General features: G+C 38.4%; 1 protein-coding gene across 2 annotated transcripts in view; it reads left to right on the top strand.

Moving 5' to 3' along the window:
• Positions 1 to 7,676: 7,676 nt before the first annotated feature.
• kars1 (lysyl-tRNA synthetase 1) overlaps positions 7,677 to 22,927 on the top strand; it is a 40,823-nt gene continuing 25,572 nt past the window's right edge. Inside the window, exons 1-3 of one of the 2 annotated variants that reach the window (XM_039763339.1) lie at positions 7,702 to 7,796; positions 15,158 to 15,318; positions 15,486 to 15,627. In XM_039763339.1, the coding sequence (XP_039619273.1) occupies positions 15,182 to 15,318; positions 15,486 to 15,627 (279 nt within the window). In that variant the 5' untranslated portion in view covers positions 7,702 to 7,796; positions 15,158 to 15,181. Of the gene's footprint in view, positions 7,797 to 15,157; positions 15,319 to 15,485; positions 15,628 to 22,927 lie in introns of both variants that reach the window. The other variant, XM_039763340.1, reaches the window with a different exon arrangement.

Below are 22,927 nucleotides of genomic sequence, written 5' to 3'. Positions count from 1 at the left end.
CCTGAAAAGAGAAGTGAGAACTAGATTATTGTTAGTAACACCTAATTTTTTTCAGTTTTTCTGAGTGTAAAACAAGTAAAGGTGGGGTGCAGACAACTTTGAGGTTTTTTTTAACCACAACAAGCAGTACTGGTAAAGAACTTACAAGAAAAGAGATTGCATTAGTTCAGTTCAGTTTAGATGAGGACAGAAAGGAGTGATACAGAGGACTTAGATGCCAGCCACAAAGCTGCCATGGCTTTGTCATTTTTTTTTTTGGTTTGTGGAAAGTTCAATTATTGTTAATGTCTGTAACAGTTATTAAACTATACAAAATGAGTCCGATTTGATTAACACGTCGTTCTTTATTTCTGTCCTATGGCTAATGTGCCGTAAACTCAAAACTCCACCCACTGGCACTGATAAGACATCAGTTGCTGAATTTGCTACATCTTCCTCCTTTAATTCAAACAAGAAACAATTAAATAGAAAATATAACCCCACAACAAACTTAACATTTTTCTTAAACTATCCAATTCCTGTAGTAGAATCCATTACTTATTTATCCAAAGATCAAGCCTTTCTGGTGACTTCACTCTCCCACTTGGACAGAGGCAGTGGTGCTGTAAAAATTATGTGTCTGGACTTCTCTAGTGCCTTCAACACCATCCAACCTCGGCTCCTTAGGGACAAGCTGACAGAGATGGGAGTAGATTCATACCTGGTGCCATGGATCATGGACTATCTTACAGACAGACCTCAGTATGTGCATCTCGGGATTTGCAGGTCTGACATTGTGGTCAGCAACACAGGAGTGCCGCAGGACACTGTACTTTCTCTGGTCCTGTTCAGCCTATGTACATCGGACTTCCAATACAACTCGGAGTCCTGCCACGTGCAAAAGTTCGCTGACAACACTGCTATTGTGGGCTGCATCAGGAGTGGGCAGGAGGAGGAGTATAGGAACCTAATCGAGGACTTTGTTAAATGGTGCAACTCAAACCACCTTCAACTGAACACCAGGAAAACCAAAGAGCTGGTGGTGGATTTTAGGAGGCCCATGCCCCTCATGGACCCCATGATCATCAGAGGTGATTGTGTGCAGAGAGTACAGACCTATAAATACCTGGGAGTGCAGCATTGATTATAAATTGGACTGGACTGCCAATACTGATGCTCTGTGCAAGAGAGGACACAGCCGACTATACTTTCTTAGAAAGCTGGCGTCCTTCAACATCTGCAATAAGATGCTGCAGATGTTCTATCAGATGGTTGTGGTGAGTGCCCTCTTCTACGCAGTGGTGTGGTGGGGAGGCAGCATAAAGAAGAAGCCTTGAATGAAGTTATCAGGAGTTCTTCTGAAGACTTCCCACACTCAAATGGTGCTGATCTTTAAGCTAACATTGCAAGATAAGGATCAGTGTTACTGTGTGCAATGGTTTAATAATCTAGACAGCTTTTTCAGCCTTCCCTTTTGACTGGGGATACTGATGGCTAGATGTTATATGACCAAACTCGTGTTTAAATTCCAGGCTACTAAAATGAGGCCCATTGTGTGACACCACTACCTTCGGAATACCATGTCTGGCAAATATGGACTACTTCATATGATGGTGCTGGCTAATGGCTTGGGAAGGAGCACTGTTTCCGGGTAATTAGAAAATAACGATTTATGAAAATGAAACCAATCTGTTCCAACCATCTCCCAAGGCTTTACAAGTTCCTCATGTATCATCATTGGATACTTTGGCTGTTTATAGTGATATTCCAAAAACATAATATACTTACTTATCAACTGATCAATATCAGCATTCATGTTGGGCCAGTAGAGAGCTGTTTTTGCTTGCTTTTGGGATTTTTCAGCACCTAATTTCCCCTCATGTATTTTCACAAACATTTCACTCCTAATGGAGGTAGGTATTATCATCTTTTCACCTCAAAGAAGTAAACTGTCCACAACTGACAGCTCTGCTTATATAAGATAATATTGTTTGCATGACCCTCTCTTCTAGCCATGCTGCAAGTTCTCAATGACATTTTATAGGACCTGGTTCTTAGATGTCTCCATAGCTTTCACTATCTGTTTTTGAGAAGCTGGCAGAGCATCATAGACCATGTCTACATGGAGTGAAGCATCTTTTTCCAATACACTCTGAGTTTCAGCTATTAGAAGTGCATCTGCTATAACATTACATATTTCAGGAACATACCTGTAGATGAGCTCAAAATCATATCTTATGTTTGGTACAAATATTCCCAGATAAGGGCCTAGGGCCTGCTGTATACCCTTTTTATCAGTGGGCCTGTCCATTTCTAATATAGCCTGAATTTGTCTCTGTTTGGATGAACTCCATTAGCTGATAATTTATCTCCAAGAAAAGGTAATTTCTTTCTCTCTGAATTTACATTTGTCTCTGTTTAGGTTGAGACCATACTCTTTTAATTCTTTGAAGCACATTCTCCAGTCTGTGATTATGTTCCTGCTCTGATGAACCCCAAAACATAATACCATCAACATAAACAAGTACGCCCTCAAAGCCTTCGACAATATGCTCCATTGCCTTATGAAATATCTCTGGAGCGTAGCTCATGCCAAATGGAAGACGTAGAAAAAAGTACCACCCAAACAAAAGGGGGTATGAAATGTGCAGAGCTTGGCACTTGAATTGTCCAATCTAATTTGCCAAAACCCATGAAAGGCATCCATTTTGGACAATTTTGTCTGTGACATTTCACTCATTATCTCTTTTATAGTCCATCCATCCATTATCCAACCTGCTATATGCTAACTACAGGGTCACGGGGGTCTGCTGGAGCCAATCCCAGCCAACACAGTGTGCAAGGCAGGAAACAAACCCCAAGCAGGGTGCCAGCCCACCGCAAGGCACACACACACACACACACACCAACCACACACTGGGGACAATCTAGAATCGCCAATCCATCCATCCATCCATCCATTTTCTAACCCGCTGAATCCGAATACAGGGTCACGGGGGTCTGCTGGAGCCAATCCCAACCAACACAGGGCACAAGGCAGGAACCAATCCTGGGCAGGGTGCCAACCCACCGCAGGACACACACAAACACACCCACACACCAAGCACACACTATAGGGCCAATTTAGAATCGGCAATCCACCCAACCTGAATGTCTTTGGGCCTTGGGAGGAAACCGGAGTACCCAGAGGAAACCCACACAGACACAGGGAGAACATGTAAACTCCAAGCAGAGAGGAACCGGGAGGCACACCCGGGTCTCCTAACTGCGAGGCAGCAGCGCTATCCACTGTGCCACAGTGTCGCCTGTATTTGATAGTGTTCCCATTTATCACTGTTGTTGAGGTCCCTTGGATCCATACGTACATGAATATCACCATTTTTCTTTTTCACAGACATCATCGAATTCACCCAATCTGTGAGCTCTTCAACTTTTTTTATTACACCTAATGAGACCATCTGGTCCAGCTCTTTCCTTAGGGCATCTCATAAAGCCACTGGAACTCTTCTTGGTGCATAAATTACTGGATGTGCATTATCTTTCAGTTTAAAAGAATATGTGAATAACAAGGCACAAAATCCACAAAACACATCTGAATACTTCGCAAGTATATTATCCAGCAATGTCATACTGTGGGGTGCCCTGAGCACTAATGGCATCAATTCGCTGTACTAAGCCTAGCTCTTTGCATTCCTCATCACCCAACAAAGGCACAATCACAAACAACAGTACATACATTTTTTTAAATCACTACATTCAATTTGCAAGAACCATTGAGTGTGAATATTTTGTCCATTATAGGCTTTTACAGCCACTGACTAAAGTAAAATTTTTGGTTTGTCTTTAAGAAATTTCACATCGCTTTGGCTCCAGTGTCCCATTTAAACATTATAACAGTTCCATTGACATTGCAAGGTGCCCTCCATATATCCTTATGGTCTGTCCAAACTTCCTTTGCAGTGTTACGGTACAAATCTATGAAATTATGAACAATACCTATGAAAATTGATTCATCTTCATCCACATCACCTGCACTAAAAGATTTTGATTCTTCTTGTTGAACAGTTAAAAAACACATTCATCCAAAATTGTTTCTACCCTTGCAATCAGCACATCTTTGCCCAATAGCTGGGCATTGCCTAGGAGTTTGAGTGGTGCCACAGCAATTAGATAGATAGATAGATAGATAGATACTTTATTAATCCCAAGGGGAAATTCACATAATCCAGCAGCAGTATACTGATACAAAGAAACAATATTAAATTAAATAGTAATAAAAAAAAAAAATTAAAATTAAATTAATGTTAGCATTTACTCCCCCGGGTGGAATTGAAGAGTCGCATATTGTGTGGGAGGAACGATCTCTTCAGTCTGTCAGTGGAGCAGGACAGTGACAAAAGTCTGTCACTGAAGCTACTCCTCTGCCTGGAGATGACACTGTTAAGTGGATGCAGTGGATTATTCATGATTGACAGGAGTTTGCTTAGTGCCCGTCGCTCTGCCACAGATGTTAAACTGTCCAACTTTAATCCTACAATACAGCCTGCCTTCTTAACAAGTTTGTCCAGGCGTGAGGCGTCTTTCATCTTTATGCTGCCACCCCAGCACACCACCACGTAGAAGAGGGCACTCGCCACAACCGTCTGGTAGAACATCTGCAGCATTTTACTGCAGATGTTGAAGGATGCCAACCTTCTCAGAAAGTATAGTATGCTTAGATAGATTAGATAGATAGATAGATATTACATGTGCATGTATTAATCTTCGCCCTCTCTAAACATCTTTGCGACCCATCACAACATCAATGGAAGCAGTCTCTTGGCTAACTGCATTAATAGTGCCAGATTCATATGTTTCAGAATGCAATGCTGAGAGCTCGCTAGCATGACATATCTTGATTGAACTTTCTAAGGTAAGGTCAGCAGTTATGTCAAAATCAATATGGTCACATATCACTGAGTCGTTTAAATGTTCGAAATTACACAATTGTGCCTTCAGTTTAAGGTCTGTTAAAAAACAATCAAAGGTCTTGCCTTCCTTCTGAACTCTGGAACGAAAAAGGGTACTTCTAGTATAAATCATTCTTCCGCAGAAAATGGTATTCATCAAACTTTTTTATTATCAGTTCTAGATCATCTTGATTAGTCTTCTCTCTGAAAGTAAATATATTATATACTTCAATTGCATGCAGGCCCTACATTGTCTGCTTTTTTATTTTAATTTTTTTTCATTTTTATTACTATTTAATTTAATATTGTTTTTTTTGTATCAGTATACTGCTGCTGGATTATGTGAATTTCCCCTTGGGATTAATAAAGTATCTATCTATCTATCTATCTATCTATCTATCTACTGCTAACAAGAATGCTACTTTATGTGCTCCTGGCTGCTCCATTGCTGCGATAGCGGTGAGCGTACAACAAAAAGTATTGCTGAACCGTCAAATTGTAGAGCAGGGGCAGGTTTTATATCATCCATGCTTATAACCTGAGAAACCCCATTCCTGGTACCATGTAGTTAGTTATTAAACTACACAAAATTACTCTGGTTTGTTTAACACGTCTTTATTTTTATTTCCATCCTACTGCTAATGTGCCGTAAACCCAAAATTCCACCCACTGGCACTGATATTACGACAGTTGCCTATATCATCACAATGTCATATTTAATAACAGAAGATGACACCTGTTGTTAATCTGAATTTGTGCAAAGACACAACAGGACAGTAGCAAAATGCAAAACTAGAGAAGAGTCAGTCAGGGAAGGATAAGAAGGGAGCAACTGTCTGTGGCCACCACCTTCAAAACCATTTTCTTTATGGGGGTTGCCTCTCCAGTGCACCTGTTGCCACTTTCAATTGCTTCAAAGCAGGTAAAGTTGAATCACAATCTCTTATGCTTCCTAACTGGACAGACTGAGATTCCTGAAACTTTTTTTGAGCATTACATATATATATACTGCTCAAAATAATTAAACAATCGCTTTTTAATCAGAGGATAACATCAAGTCACTGAAACTTCTGGGATATTGATCTGATCAGTTAAGTAGCAAAGGGGGTTGTTAATCAGATTCAGCTGCTTTGGTGTTAATGAAATTAACAACAGGTGCACTAGAGGGGAAACAATGAGATGACCCCCGAAACAGGAATGGTTTAACAGGTGGAGGCCACTGACATTTTTCCCTCCGCGTCTTTTCTGACTGTTTATTCACCAGTTTTGCATTTGGCTACAGTCAGTGTTACTACTGGTAGCATGAGGCGATACCTGGACCCTACAGAGGTTGCACAGGTAGTCCATCTACTCCAGGATGGCACATCAATATGTACCATTGCCAGAAGGTTTGCTGTGTCTCCCAGCACAGTCTCAAGGGCATGGAGGAGATTCCAGGAGACAGGCAGTTACTCTAGGAGAGCTGGGCAGGACCATAGAATGTCCTTAACCCATCAGCTGGACCGGTATCTGATCCTTTAGGCAAGGAGGAACAGGATGAGCACTGCCAGAGCCCTACAAAATGTCCTCCAGCAGGCCACTGGTGTGAATGTCTCTGACTAAACAATCAGAAACAGACTTAATGAGGGTGGCCTGAGGGCCTGACGTCCTCTAGTGGGCCCTGTGCTCACTGCTAGGCACTGTGGAGCTCGATTGGCAATTGCCAAAGAATACCAGAATTGGCAGGTCCACCACTGGCGCCCTGTGCTTTTCTCAGATGAGAGCAGGTTCACCCTGTGACAGACATGAAAGGGTCAGGAGAAGCCGTGGAGAATGTTATGCTGCCTGTAACATTGTTCAGCATGACCGGTTTGGTGGTGAGTCAGTGATGGTCTAGGGAGGCATATCCATGGAGGGACACACAGACCTTCACAGGCTAGGCAACTGCACCTTGACTGCCATTAGGTTTCGGGATGAAATCCTTGGACCCATTGTCAGACCCTATTCTGGTGCAGTGGGTCCTGGGTTCCTCCTGGTGCATGATAATGCCCGGCCTCATGTGAGGAGAGTATGCAGGCAGTTCCTGGAGGATGAAGGAATTGATACTATTGACTGGTCCCCATGCTTGCCTGACCTAAATCCAACGTTCCGACGTTGACAGGCATGCATACAAGCATGTGGGGGCCATACAAACTACTGAGTACGAAATGGACTACCCTGCACATCACTTTTTTACTTTGATTTTTGGGGTGTCTTTGAATTCAGCCCTCTGTAGGTAATAATTTTCATTTCCATCAAACAATGTGGCATCCTTTTGCTCCTAACACATTACCTAGTCCATATCAGTATAGATATCCAGCAGGATTTCTTTTCCCATTGAGATCTGATGTGTTTTCAAAGTGTTCCTTTAATTTTTTTGAGCAGGTTTTATATATATATATATATATATATATATATATATATATATATATATATATAAATAAAAATACATATGTATGTATATATATGTTTGTATATATATGTGTATATATATATTAGAAATTGAAATCGACCTATATCGTACAAGATACGTTAATCAAACTACAGCGACAAAAGAAACGTGGCCATATTTACAATTTTAAGCCTAAACTGTCATATTTGCCCGCAATATTCTTTCCAAACATTGCAATCAAGACAAGCAGCCTTCCCTATTGGATGGATATACTCCTGGCTGGGTCAGTGAGAAATAACGAAAGTGAGGAACCTTAAGACGAGGCGTGCCGTAAACCACGGAAGTGTGACGCAAAGACGCGCTGGAGGCCGGATATAATCCTTTTCGTTTTTACTTCACGCGTCTGAAGCGATGGCTGATACCGCTGTAGTGGACGGAGACGCCAAAATCAGCAAAAAGTAAGAAAAGTGCGATTTCATCAAACGTTTCTTGTATAACTTTAAATGGTGCGTTTGTGCTTGTCTCTTTTACATCATGGCTTAAAGCTTATTTTTAGATTGCCTTTTCATTTTGCTCGCCGGTTCTCAGAGTCGCGTTTCCACCAGTATTACATCAGGTGAACGCGAAGCATTGTGGGATAAGGTCTGCTGTCACCCAGTGCTAACCTCGCAGGTCTGTCCTTCTCATTCACCATTTTAAATGTAGTCTTGCATGGAAACTCCAGTGGGGTTTTACTAAAACTATTCGATCTTATTGGTATTGTCGAGCTATGTTGTCGTTGACTGGCATATCTTATGCCGAAATATCCAGTACTCTTCAGAACGAAACATATGGGGCAAGTTAGTATTTCAGACAGCTTTTTGTGAAGTGCAAGTTTATTTTCTCGTGTGGGGCAGTATAGTATTCTCTTTCGCTACAGAAATGTCATTATAATGTCATAAGGTTATTAAACTGTAGTTATCAAGTAGCAGTGCAGTTCTTTTTTAATAAGTTCACTTCATTATATATATATATATATATATATATAAAGCACTAAGGTGAGGTGTACATTTTAATTCATGGGATACCACTGCATCGATGTGTAAATATTGATGGCACTTTATTTTACTTTTTTTGCATAAGATAAATTCATAAATATATATAATAAATATTATAACAAACAACAACTTCACAAATACACACCAGAATTACTAAACAGAAAGGAAAACTCCTGACTTAGCCAAAGATTAAAAAGATGAGTTACCAGCTTTATAAAGGCGTTTTGCCTTTGGTATGATAGAGCCCCCAATCGTATTTTGACATACTTCTGGCAAATAATTTGTTGTCTGAATGTACTTTACTTAATGATACTGTGTCACAGAGAGGATGTGCAGCATTATTCATAATGGCTGTCAGTTTTGTTTTCATTCTCGACTGCAGTACTATTTCCAGCAGGTCAAGAGAGTGTCCCATAACTGAGCCTGTCTTTTAACTTGCTTGTTGATTCGGTAGGCTACTGTTGAAGTGATGTTACTGGGCCAGTACACCAGTGTAGAATATCGTAAGGTCAATTTCAGAGTTGTAGAACATACAGAGGAGTGTTTTCACATATATTAAATAGAATACATTTTTTTTCTTTTCAAGAATTTATATTGAAAAGTGATTTCTTTTTTTTTTTGCAAATTTCTAAATATTATTGCACACATAATAGTATGTTTGCATGCACAAAATCACATTGGCAAAAAGTGTTTTAACAAAGTTGACACTTTTTTGAACGCATTACAATCTCAACAAATGGGAAAATGAGTCTGAATCATTTTCTAATTTAGCTCTGTAAACTTCCTTCCTTCACTCACATTTCTGTTCAGTGTTCTCTATACGCTCTTTAGAGCCTCTTTGTCACCAGAGTTGAAAGCTCTCATTTTATCATTCATTAGAATTTCTAGCCCCTTAATAATCCGTGGCTTGTTGTTTTGCGGGTCAAAGTGATTTATTATTAGAGTGTTGGTAACAGAGTGAATAATTTCTGCTGCCGGATCCTCATTTGCAGACGGAGTAATATAAACATTGAAAAGGATAATCTAAGTTATCTCTTTAGACAAATGACATTGACAAATTTCAACAACCAGAGTTTCAACATCTGGATTGCAAATTTTAGTTTTAACTATGATATGCTGCTTTTTCACCATTCATCACACACAAAGACGACCATAACCCTTCTTTTCTTTTTTCCCCCACAAAGCACTAGGTCTATGTCTGCTTGAGTAAAGTAACATTCACCCAGCATTAAGGTCTCGGCCAGCTCTCTCTAATACACAAGATGCCTGTGTGCACCATGACGTGCTTTGAGAGCAGGCAGTTCCTCCATCCTATGTGTCTTGAGTTTTGAGTATGTATGTGCTGAATGTACGTATTCGTGTGTGTGTGTACTAACACCCTGTCCAGGCTTGGTTTCTGCCTTGCATTCATTACTGTTGGGTAAAGCACCAGCTCTTTGGGACTTGGACCTTAGTAAGATGGTTAGAAGATGGGTGGACGGACTTCCCCTTGTTAATTTGAGTTTGTGGTATGCATTTAAAAAATATATCCTCTATTATAGCTGATTATCCAAAATAACTTTCAATTAAAACATGCAGTGTGTGTGTCTAATATACTGTATATATCAACAACAACAACATTTATTTATATAGCACATTTTCATACAAACAGTAGCTCAAAGTGCTTTACATAATAAAGAATAGAAAAATAAGACACAATAAGAAAACAAAATAAATCAACATTAATTAACATCGAATAAGAGTAAGGTTCAATGGCCAGGGGGGACAGAAAAAACAAAAACTCCAGACGGCTGGAGAAAAAATAAAATCTGTAGGGATTCCAGACCATGAGACCGCCCAGTCCCCTCTGGGCATTCTACCTAACATAAATGAAACAGTCCTCTTTGGATTTAGGGTTCTCACGGAAGGGCTTGATGAAGATGGTCACGTAGAATTCTGCCTTTTAAATCCATCATCGTTGTTGGAGCATCATGAAGCTTTGAGTAGGTGGAGATGGCGCAGGCCACCACCACAAAGAAACCGGAAAAAGAAACAGAAAAGAGAGTAGGGGTCAGTACGGATTTTAGAGCCACCATGAATAGTTATTATGAGGAAATTGAACATATAGAGTATCAGGATTAAGTTAAATTGAAGTTATAGAAAGGCCATGTTAAAGTAATATGTTTTCAGCAGTGTTTTAAAGTGCTCTACTGTATCAGCCTGGCGAATTCCTATTGGCAGGCTATTCCAGATTTTAGGTGCATAGCAGCAGAAGGCCGCCTCACCACTTCTTTTAAGTTTTGTTCTTGGAATTCTAAGGAGACACTCATTTGAGGATCTGAGGTTACGATTTGGAATATAAGGTGTCAGACATTCCGATATATAAGATGGGGAGATTATTTAAGGCTTTATAAACCATAAGCAGAATTTTAAAGTCAATCTGAATGACACAGGTAACCAGTGTAGTGACATCAAAACTGGAGAAATGTGTTCAGATTTTCTTTTCCTAGTTAGGATTCTAGCAGCTGCATTCTGCACTAGTTGCAAACGATTTATGTCTTTTTTGGGTAGTCCTGAGAGGAGTGTTACAGTAATCTAGTCGACTGAAAACAAGCGTGAACTAATTTCTCAGCATCTTTCAGTGATATAAGAGGTCTAACTTTACTTATGTTTCTTAAGTGAAAAAATGCTGTCCTAATGATCTGATTAATATGCGATTTAAAATTCAGATTACAGTCAACAATCACCCCTAAGCTTTTTACCTCCGTCTTGACTTTTAATCCTAATGTATCCAGTTTATTTCTAATAGCCTCATTGTATCCATTATTGCTAATCACTAAGATTTCAGTTTTCTCTTTATTTAACTTGAGAAAGTTACTATTCATCCATTCTGAGATACAAGTCAGACATTGTGTTAGTGAATCAATAGAATCAGGGTCATCAGGTGCTATTGATAAGTACAGCTGTGTGTCATCAGCATAGCTGTGGTAGCTCACGTTGTGCCCTGAGATAATCTGACCTAACGGAAGCATGTAGATTGAGAAGAGCAGCGGACCCAGGATAGAGCCTTGTGGAACACCATATTGGATATCATGTGTCTTGAGTTGTAATTCCCACAACTAACAAAAATTTTCTCCCTGTCAGGTAGGATTCAAACCAATTTAAGACCTGCCAGAGAGGCCCACCCATTGACTAAGGCGATTTCTAAGAATGTTGTGATCAATGGTGTCAAATGCAGCACTCAGATCTAAGAGGATGAGAACAGATAAATGGCCTCTGTCTGCATTCACTCGCAAATCATTTACTACTTTAACGAGTGCAGTTTCTGTGCTGTGATTTGTTCTAAAACCCGACTGAAATTTATCAAGAATAGCATGTTTATTGAGGTGGTCATTTAACTGCATAATGACTGCCTTCTCCAGAACTTTACTTAAGAAAGGCAGGTTAGAGATGGGTCTAAAATTTTCAAGAGCCGAGGGCTCAAGATTATGTTTCTTAAGAAGGGGTTTAACTACAGCAGTCTTAAGACAGTCTGGGAAGACCCCCGTATCTAATGACGAATTTACTATGTCAAGAACATTATCAATTAGCACGCCTGATACTTCTTTGTTCTAGCTGTGCCTTTTGTGACCCTGAACTAGATTAAATGGCCTTGAAAATGTTCAAATATAAAACACAAACAAAACCTAAATACTTATTTCTATAGACATATAATAATAATGCATTATCATAAAAAGTACTTTGCATTTTTATTAGTTCGCATTAATCTATTATTGAACTTGCTTTTCTACTTCAGTTCTAGTTTTCATGATAATAGATTATTGTTAACTCTCATAAAAAATCTGTCTTTGCACTTTCGTTGTCAAACTACTTCTGGCTTAAAGGCTCCCAAGCTCATTCATTCAAAGTGCCGTGCCAGATTCCTGACGTGGGCGACAGCTATGGCGTCTTTGTCATTTCTATATTTAACATTCCTCAATATGTCAAGTATCTTTATTCCTGTTACTCATTGTAGCCAGCCAAGAAACATTACATTGTTGCCTAACCCTTGCCTGTTTTCATCTATCTATCCGGTCAATACTAATTCCTCCAATCTTTCTTTTCACAACACACGGGCAACAAATTAAATTTGTCTTTTCACAATCACTTCTAACACTTCTTGTGGTTTTCCTGTTACAATTCATGTTGAACTGTGTTACAGGTAAAATGGAGGGCACCAAGCAAATCAGGTGAGAACTAAAAAACGTGAGCGTCCTTGTTCAGATTCTGGCTTGGTGCTGTGCCATGACAAGGCTTTACTTCATTGCTGCTCTCTTTTATTCAGTTGTTGGGATTTTAGTTTCTTTTCACATTTATCTTGTAGATATCTCTTGTTTATCTCATGCAGCAAAGGGTGGGTAGGGTTGGTTTGTTTTCGCTTAGCTTGATGGTTATGTTTCACTCTATCTCCATATTTCTTGTTGTTATGGTCTTTACTGCAGTCTTAGTTTATATCTCCTTGATAGGGTTGGCGCGATGCTGCTCCTCAATTGTCAGACCACCCAGGCTCCTTTTGTTGTTATGAAGAATTCTGATCTCTACAGGGCTAGTTTTGATGAGTTGGCACCAGTTGTAGGGATGTTTTTATGTAAATTTTCTTTTAACCTCTTTTAAGATTTGATCAAAAAACAAAATTCATTAGAAAAAAAATGGACATCTTTTATTGAATGAGGTTAAAAAAAAAAAGCACAACACCTATTATTATTCACATTCCTTAATTTTTTCACTGTTGTAACTTAAACATTTTGACTGTGTATGTAGCTTTTATTGGTAGGGAATTAAGGTTTATTTTTCATCTTTCATTACAAAACCCATTCTGTAGAACTATGTCTTTTGTTTCATTAAATGAAAGTGAAACACTGCTGAGAGTAGAGACACTTTAGAGTAAAGGAATGTGTTACAGAGATAACCGTGTCACATTGTAAATCAATTATAACCTTTGCCCAATGTATATAGAAACTACCTCTACAACTTAATTTATTAGCTAAATTAAATACTTTTTTTAAAAGTAAGTGCTACTTATATCCAAACATAGTCATCCCCAACCTGTCCATCAGGTAATCCTTGACATTCCACATTTTTACTCCATTCCAGCACCTGCTCAGCTTGTATTGCTGATAGGCATCTGATTTCCCAAATGAGTTCTGATTATATATATTTATATAAAAACATTCCTCATCCAATAAAAAACAGAATTTCAACTTCAAATCATAGATATGTGAGACAGTATCAGCTAATTAAAGATAAATTAAGTTCATGACTGAAGATAATTTGACATCTACCAGATATAACATTTAAAAAGTGGATGAAATCTGCACAATAAAATATCATGAATTGGGTAAGTAGAAATGAGAAACGAATTTGGATGGGAGAAGACAGTAATATCATGTTAAAGAGGCCTCACTTGTGTGCTGGGCAGTTTTCTTTCTTTATTTTGAATTTGATACGTATTTCTGTTCAGAAGGTTTATCAATGTGCTTAGAATTATTCACTTCACTTGAATTATGTTGATACTTTGAAACTAACTGGAACTAAGTGTAAAATTGAGATTCTTGTTTTTTGGGATCTTCTGGTGGGTGAGGGTTGAGAACTGTACCAGCAACCTTATGGTTGAGAGTCCACTGAGACAGCTGTGCTGCGCAGTAGTTGAACACGCACCTTATTTAAACATTCTTTCTTTCTGTGGGTCCTTTCAGTGCAGTAGCTTGATGCATAAATGAGGACCAGCAAACTGGAACAGAAAAGCTCTCAACTAATAATGGTGCTGAGGGCTTTGGCAATTCTTTTTTTTTCTGAATATGTTTTATCTTTGGTACATCTTTTTTTGGTTTATTGCAAAACAAAGGAAGGATTCCTGATTTTTTAAACTAGACAATTTTGACCTGTTCGAGAATGAAGTGTAAAATACTGTACATAACATATATATTTTGTTTTTTTAATTGTTCCAGTAGTTTACTTCCTTCTGTGCGTTATCCTAACAGAGAAGTTTCACCATTGTATACGCTTTTTGGTGCTTTTATGTATTGGTGAAATATTTCAGAGTTTTCCCATACTGAAACATAACATTAAATGTCTACTGTGAATTATTTTCACAAATAATAAAACTGCATAATTATCGGATTTATTTACTTACAGTGAATTCTGCTTTTCAGAGACATTCGGTTAGATCCATTAACTTCTGTATGAAAAAATATTTTATATGTTGTAAACTTTAATTAAAATTGCAGCATGTATCATTTCCACCCGTCAGCCTGTAGTCAGAGATGCTCACTGTTGACATTAGCCCACTTAACGTATTAGTAACCAGCTGCAAATTGGTGATACTAATAGATAATCTTTGAAAGCTAAGAAACCATAAAGAAATTTGTAAAAATAAAACTTTATTTCTTAGAATCCTCATTTTAGTTTATGCTTTATTTTTTTCACCACGTAGTAATCTGCAGAATGTAGAGGAGTCACTTTTTTATTTTACAACTAACACTATAATTGAAGAATGCAACATTAGGCTTGCATATGAAATCTTGCAAACCTTGTGCATTACCTACCTGCCTCCTTTTTCTCCCATCAGTGTTTTACATGGTATTCCTTTTATCAAATACATATTTGAGATCATTAACAAAAAAGAAATTACATTTTACATATTAAAGAAATGTACAAATCTTTGCAAATTTGAAAAGGTTTCTTTAAAAAAAAAAAAAAAATCTGGTTTAACGGAGCACTTCATAGAAGGATGTGCCTTGTTGTTTTTCTGTCTCTTTTCCCAGGTCTGTTCGATAGCTGGAGTAGCCATGCTCACTTTATTTAGAGCTGCCAGGCAGCAGGTTTGCCAAATGTGCAGGTTCGGGGTTCAGAGGGTGAAGGTTGCCTTCCCAGACATGGTCGTTTTCCCTTCTATCCAAGGGAATCGCTGGCGAGGTGACAAAAGGTTGGTAGCTTTTTGTTTTTTTTTTTAATATTATGAAAAAAAAATAAGGAAACCAACCTTTTGTCATCCCCTAGGGAAAACAAATACTGTTTTTATAGTCAATTTAGGTACCATGGATTATTCCAGAAAGTATATCTTCTAATGTATCACGTTTGCCTTCCATTCAGTGAGCTAAAGCGCCGGCTGAAAGCTGAAAAGAAAGCTGCTGAGAAGGAGTCACGTCTGAAAGATAATGCAGAACAGAAGGAGACAAATGAGAAGACTGAGCAGAACCTCTATGCAGCTGATGAGGAAAATTTGGATCCCAATGTAAGTGATATATTTTGTTTGTTTTTTTTGTGTATTTATCCATTTACTTGTTTTTTTAATTCAGGTCTAAAAGAGCTTGAGAGACCTTTTATAACAGTGGTGTTATCTTTCAGTTTTCACGTTGAATTTGAATAACTTCCATTATTAAAATCCCTTGAGATTTCTTTCTTCCTTTTTTTTTTTTTTTTATTTTCTTGCATGATGTAATATTTTTAAACATCAATCTTGTGGGAGGCTGGAGCTTATCTGGGCAACACAAGGCAAGAACTAATGCTCTACTGTATAGGGTGTCAGTCTCTTGTAGAGCCCACTGACAAACACAACTACAGATAAATTAACATTCTGCACAAATAGAATTATCATTTGACCTAAGAGTATTTGTGCTTAGGAAGTGGAAGAAACCCAGAGTAGGAGAAAACCTATGCAGACATGCAAACTGTGTAAACTCTGTGCAGACAAAAACCAGGCATGGGATTCAAAGACAAGACGCTCAATCTGTGAAGCAGCAGTAGCTTGTACCACAGAACCACCCTGTCTCATTCTTTCTCTAGTATCAGTGACAATAATTACATGCATACTAATATTCCAATAATAATAATAGATCTAAAAGTTTATCTAGAATAAAAAAAACCTTAAGCAGCAAAATAATACACAGTAATAAAATTGAAAACAGTCCAAAAGAAATTTCAACTGAAGTGAAATGGGAGAATTAAACCTTTCGTGTTTAGTAAGTTGGGGTAGGGTGTAAATTTGCAAATTTAAAGTACTTTCTCCATCAGAATACCTTTTGGTTTTGATGAACATGCCCTTTCATGCAGCATGTTTAATAGAGCTTGAATTTAAAATAGTAGCTTAGACGTCAATATTACGGTATGACACTTAGTAAATTTCATCAGTTAACACTGATTTAAACCATGCTGCTCTAGGATCTTGGTAATTTTGTACATAATTTGTCCTATTTGTTATTTGAAAATATGCTTCAAAAAGAGAAACGTTTTCTTTTGTATAGGCTCCTGGATACAAGCTTGATTGACCTGCACAGAATACTCCATACATATCAAGCTCTGCTACCTCCTGAGTCCATATGATACACATCATTAATGGCTGTGGAGATTTTCCTGTTACCTCCTCTGTGACATTGCAGTTTTCTTTAATTCACATACAGGTAGTCCACTGAAAGGATGTAATATTACACAGAAATTTTACTTCCATTTTTATTGGTTATTGGTTATGCTTTTTAAGGCATTTGCAAGAGAAATGGCCAGCAGACTGTGTTCAGTTTTGAAGAACATTATACCCACTAAGAACATTTATAGATTATAGCAAAATACCCGCGCTTCGCAGTGGCAAAGTACTGCCTTAAAATTTTTAATAAGAAGAAAATTAAACCTTTTTAAACTGAGGGAAAATATCCCAATAATTATTTATTAAGGATCTCTTTGTATACCACATTGTCAGTTCGGCCCTCCGGTTGTAATATGACCAAGCTGTGCGCTGAGCTTACTCTTGAGCATGCAACGTACAGTTGGCCATGTGAAAAGTAGTCTTGTCTCAAATCTCACAGCTTGGATTGCTGCTGTCATAATCGGTTTGAGTTTCATGGTTTGTTTCAATAATGACAGTATTTGCAGGACTTGTGTTGAAGTGACATTCGGCATCTGTCAGGCATTGTAAGCACACAACCGGTTTCATCGATAACTTTACATCCAGCTTTTGAGAGTTGAAACATTCATAAACGTCAAAGTGTCCACTACTAAAATCATCGCCTGTGAATCTAAGTTGTTTAAGAGGCATTGGCGGTTGTCAAAAGGTGTAAAATATTTGGCCATTTCGGTGCACTTGAAAGCGACAACCGAACAATTCAGCGGCAGCCATCAACTCACATGCAGAACCATAGGTGAAGGGCTTAAGCATTTCACTCTTATAGTGCTCCTGTGTAGTATAATTATCTCCTGTACCGTCTTCTGTCCACTCCTTGAACCTGTCCCAGTCATTCAATACATAAGACACAATGTTTCTCCAGATATCAACAGTGAGCCTGATATGGCCGTGCAATATGTAACAAAAAGAATGGAAAAGGCAGGTGAAATCTCCAGGCATGGAAACCACTCGGTAAGTGACAGTTCTTTGATCGATGGTGATCACCTCGATAGACATGTTAATGGGGGTACGGTTGGAATGATAAAGGAAATGGGTACCTGATACCTACACAATAACTATAATCTTAATAAACGAACAATAAAACATTGGAGAAGCCGTGGATTAAATAAAAAGGCTGTAGTTATCAGCAGGGAGACGTGAATCCCGTGGCGAAGCAAGGAAGGGAATGTAGAGACCGGAGCGATGGACGGCTTTATATAGGCAGGCAGCCAACAACGTGGGAGGCGTTGGAATGGAGGACCAAACGCCGCCTCACACGGTGACCGAGCTGCAGGCTATGGAAGTATATATGTACGTAAGTAGGATTCAGTTAGCGTTGAGAACCTGCGTACCAGATTTCTTGAAGATGGGCCCATAAGTAACAAAGACCATTGAAAAGTTCAATATGGCGGCCGACAGTGGCATCATACCCCCAAAATAAGTATGTACATTGGTTTTGGTTAGCGCACGGAAGCCACCTAGCAAATTTCGTGAAAATGGGGCCATAAATAAGAAAGTTCAGCATGGTGAACGTTGTTGACCGTTATGACCGTTACATGTAGAATTTCAAAATGAAACCTGCTTAACTTTTGTAAGTAAGCTGTAAGGAATGAGCCTGCCAAATTTCAGCCTTCTACCTACATGGGAAGTTGGAGAATTAGTGATGAGTGAGTCAGTGAGGGCTTTGCCTTTTATTAGTATAGATGACACATAAAACTCCTATTTGAAATAAAACTGGAATGCCTCATACATGTTATTAGGCATTTTATGCAAATTACTTTCTAGTCAACTCAGGACATAATTTAACCCTATTTCTTAATTTTAAGATGCTGCATTATTGCTCTGAAAGTGTATTTTTGATTGTTGACACAAACCTTTTCCCCTGCTTTAGCTGTGTGTTAAAGAGGGTATATTTCCAATATTTCTCTATATTGTTGCACTTTCAAGATTGCCAATCACGACAAAAAAAGTATTGTTATTTTCTTTTTGCCAAGCCTCTATGCTCTTGCTCACTCTGTAAGGTATAAGGCAGACACCTTTAGCATTTTCTGGGTTACTTGCCCTCTAGCATCCTGAAGGAACATTATTTTTCTTCCCAGGTCATAACTGTCTGTCTTCTGGGCTGATGTTCTTGGCTTATTGTTCTCCTGGGGCATCTGGTACATGTACTAGGCTTAATGCCTTCTGGAGATCCCTGTACTAACACTAGGAAAGAGAGCACAGACTGCCTTTCCTGAATAGAGGGTTTATTTGGGACTCTTCTTACCAAATTTTGTATTAGCCAAAATAAGACCAGAAATGTAATATACATTCAGATGTGGACTTTAGGTTCTCATACACCATCCTTATGTTGCTGAGGCCTTAGTATTGTTGTGACATCTGGCGCCTCTTTCATGTTGCTTTTATTTTGGAGTGGCTTCTCTGCTTCTTTATCAAGTATTTTAACTTGACCTATTTAATGGGGATTACCTGATTAGATTAATCTGATGTGACCTTCTGGTATTCGACAACTCTGTTACATTTACAGTGCATATCAAAAGTCTAAACACCCTTAGTGAGATTTCAGCTGTTGTTGACATAAAGGCCTAATGACAAATTATGGTAGACTTTTTTTCTCTGTTTAGATCATATAACCTGCAATATTTGAATGAAAACAAAATTGCTAATTTTTAGGAAAAGTAAGTAGAAATAAACAACTTAATTTAATAACTTCTTTCACCTAATATTTTATAAAGTGATTCTGATTTTGTCCATGTTAAGTCTTCTTTTTCTATACAGTATATAGCCAAAAGCACGGAAGGGTTTTTAATTGTAGAGTGCAGATATAGCCATGGTCCACAAAGAGCTAACAAACATTACATTGGCTCTTATTGTTAAAAGCCACAGATCAAGAGAGGAATATAAAATAATCTGATATTGCATATAAAGTAGCACTGTGAAAACCATCTTACAAGTGTTAAGCTGATAAGTTACCAGCAAGATATGGAAAAGCTCACAACGTGCCTTTGAAACTGGTAGGCAGGGCAAGGAGAAAAGTTTATAATGAAGGCTACCAGGGATAAGGACTACAGTACAGGAGTTTATCATCCATTTTGCTTATTCTCCCCACCAGTTTGAGTTGCTGAATTGTGTCATGACAGAAACTATTCTGTCACAAAAAACAACATCTAAGCCCCTATAAATTTTGCAAGAAAACACATTCACTCCCAAAGGAATTTGCAGATGTAGCCTAGTGGTTTTAATATATCATTTGACTTTATTTACAAAAGATGTTCTTTGTGCACACACGACTCTGCTTGACACACAAGAAACCCAGTGTCTGCTGTAAAACATGTCTGTGGCAGCAACATGTAGTGGGGCGGCTTATCTTCAGCAGTCAAAGGAGCTCTTTTCAGGATGGAAAGTGAATATCTCCAAATATCAAGAAACCCAAACCTGCTACTCTAACTGTCCAAAATGACAAAGTTGGGTCAGTCAATTAATGGCTTAAAAAAACTAACTGACCTCGAATGGTTCAGTCAGAGAAAGGAAATCAAATCCAATTGAAGATCAATGGAGTCACCAAAAAAAGCGCTGTACGTTGTACATGGGACATCTGCCTGCATTTAAAGAACCGAGGCCTCTTTTGCAAAGAGTTGGATAAAACTGGAAAATCTCAAGTTATCTAGGAACCTGGTAATGTCGCAAAGCTCTATTAAAAGGTGAACCACCATGGGTAATGAAACTGGGTACTTTGTTTATCTAAAGTTCCTTTTACAATTCAAGTCAAGTTGCGGAGCATGCACTGGTACAGTGCGTTGCCGCACCCACTACACGACAAAAATACTCGGGATCCCAGTTTGCAACTCCCCAGGCTGACACGTGGTCCAGTCTCATCTCCGGAAATGACCCTCTATCTGCCGCAGCCAGGTATTACATGGGTGACCCCTTGGCCAGGTCCAGCCACTCAGGTCCCCAGCAAAGAGTATCTTGCAAGCCAGTTCACCCTCGGGGAAACGCACCACATGGCCGTAGTGCCGTAACTGATACTCCCTCACAATGCAGGTAATGTGTCTCATTCGTGACTCCATGAGCAACCACTCATTCGACACAAAGTCAGACCAACGGTACCCAAGGATTTTCCAGAGAGACACAGTACCAAAGGAGTCCAGTCTTCGTCTCGGGTCACTGGATAGCATCCATGTCTCGCAACCATATAGCAAGACAGGAAGCACCATGACTCTAAAGACTTGGACCTTCATCCTTTTGCAACAACGAGGTCAAAACTCTCTCCACAAACAGACACACTGCTGATGGCTGTGCCCAAGAGGTCATTAAAGGCCTGGATCTTAGTTTTTATCCAGGACACTCACAAGCCCAGACACTCCGACTCCTTACTCAGTTTCTTGAGTGCCCTGATCAGAGCCTCCATTGACTCTGGGAAGATCACAGCATCGTCAGCAAAGTCAAGATCTGTGAAACTGCCAATATTCCATTATTTACACCTAAGAAGTCTACCACCGAGTTTTTTCCTTTTACGCATGGTAAAATGAATCACTCACATTGTGACATGTTGCATTTTGTTTGGCTATTAAAATAAGAATTTCACCGTACCCTGTGCACGTATCAATACTACTACTTTATGCAGAAATCAAATAAAGGAAGAAAAGAGTTCTTCCACAAAGTAGATAGATAGATAGATAGATACTTTATATTACTTAGTGTGTGGAATCATATGCAACAAAGGCGTTGACTTCTTTATTTTTAACTACTCCCTAAAATAATTAATTGTGACAAATTGTATCCTTAAGTGAAACTCATTATGAGACCTTTTTAAAGGTCTAGCAAGAGGTGCTTTCATTTTACCTACAAAACAAGGTAAAATTTCAATAAGAGTATAGACTTCTGCTATCTACTGTATTAGATTGTTTGTGGAGTTACTGCATTATTCTATCTCGCTATATTGAACCTTTTTTATTTATTACACACTGTACATATTTGTTATAACTGGACCACATTAAAGTTAAGTGACTTGCTCAGATTCATATAGTAAGTCAAAGGTTGTAATTGAATGCACAACCTTGTGGTTTAGTGTCCACTGGCTCAGGCACCACACCACACCGTCTTCCTTTTATCTGGGCTAACTCTTTCAGAGGTTAGTGTTGCACTTGGTAATTGTTGTTTTTGCTCATTTGTGTTTACATGTGGTTGTATATAATTCAGTTTGTGTAAATACTTTTCACCATAATGGGAAACATTGTGATTGTAATGAGCTCCAGAATTAAATGTTTACCATCTCTTTGAAGTTGCAAAATATCTGTCAGTAAGATGGGAACAGAGAGACTACATTTACAATGTTGCATTTGCTGTTCTGTGGGAAGTCAATTAGCTCACAGTATTTTTAGTGAATAATGAAATAACCTCAAACATTAGTGCAAAAGATTGAAAGTTTGCCTTTTATATTGTGTAAAAATGACATACTTCAGATAAAAACATATTTGGTGAAAACATTATGAAATGCATTGTCGGCCAAAATCAAACGGTGTTTGTGAAAGTCAAAATCACTTCCACTGTAATAATTAATTATTAGTAAAAACTATACAGTTAGCATGACTTGTAAATTGAAAATTAAAGAATCATTCTCTCTCCCTTTCACCATCTATTTTGTTATTTTGGATTTCACTGGTGGTACATTCAGTGGAGTGTATGGGCAAATGAAAGTAGTAATTTGTGCAAAACATGTTAAATGGGCTACCATTTTGCAGTATACTGTTGAATACAATATACTGTACATTAGGTGTGGAATGAGCATTTCTCTCTAATTTTCTCTTTCGCTGTCAAAATTTACTTTGCTCATTTTTGTTTATTATTAGATGCATTTACCTTTTGTGATATTCAAGCCTAGACCACCATATAACATAATAATCTCTTGCCATATTTAATCTACCTTTATATAATATTGATTTGTTATCATATTCTCAAACCTACTTAATTTATTTCAACATTCCAGGGGCTAGAGCCCATCTAGGCAGCACTGGATACAGGATGAGAATCAGCCCATATATATATATATATATAGTTTTCACACCACTGTGTGTGTGTGTGTATATATATATATACACACACACACAGTGGTGTGAAAAACTATTTGCCCCCTTCCTGATTTCTTATTCTTTTGCAT

The sequence above is a fragment of the Polypterus senegalus genome, chromosome 9 (genome assembly GCF_016835505.1).
Source record: "Polypterus senegalus isolate Bchr_013 chromosome 9, ASM1683550v1, whole genome shotgun sequence".
NCBI lineage: Eukaryota > Metazoa > Chordata > Cladistia > Polypteriformes > Polypteridae > Polypterus > Polypterus senegalus.
Note: the sequence above shows the minus strand (reverse complement) of the source record. Positions and strands in the feature narration are given on the sequence as shown.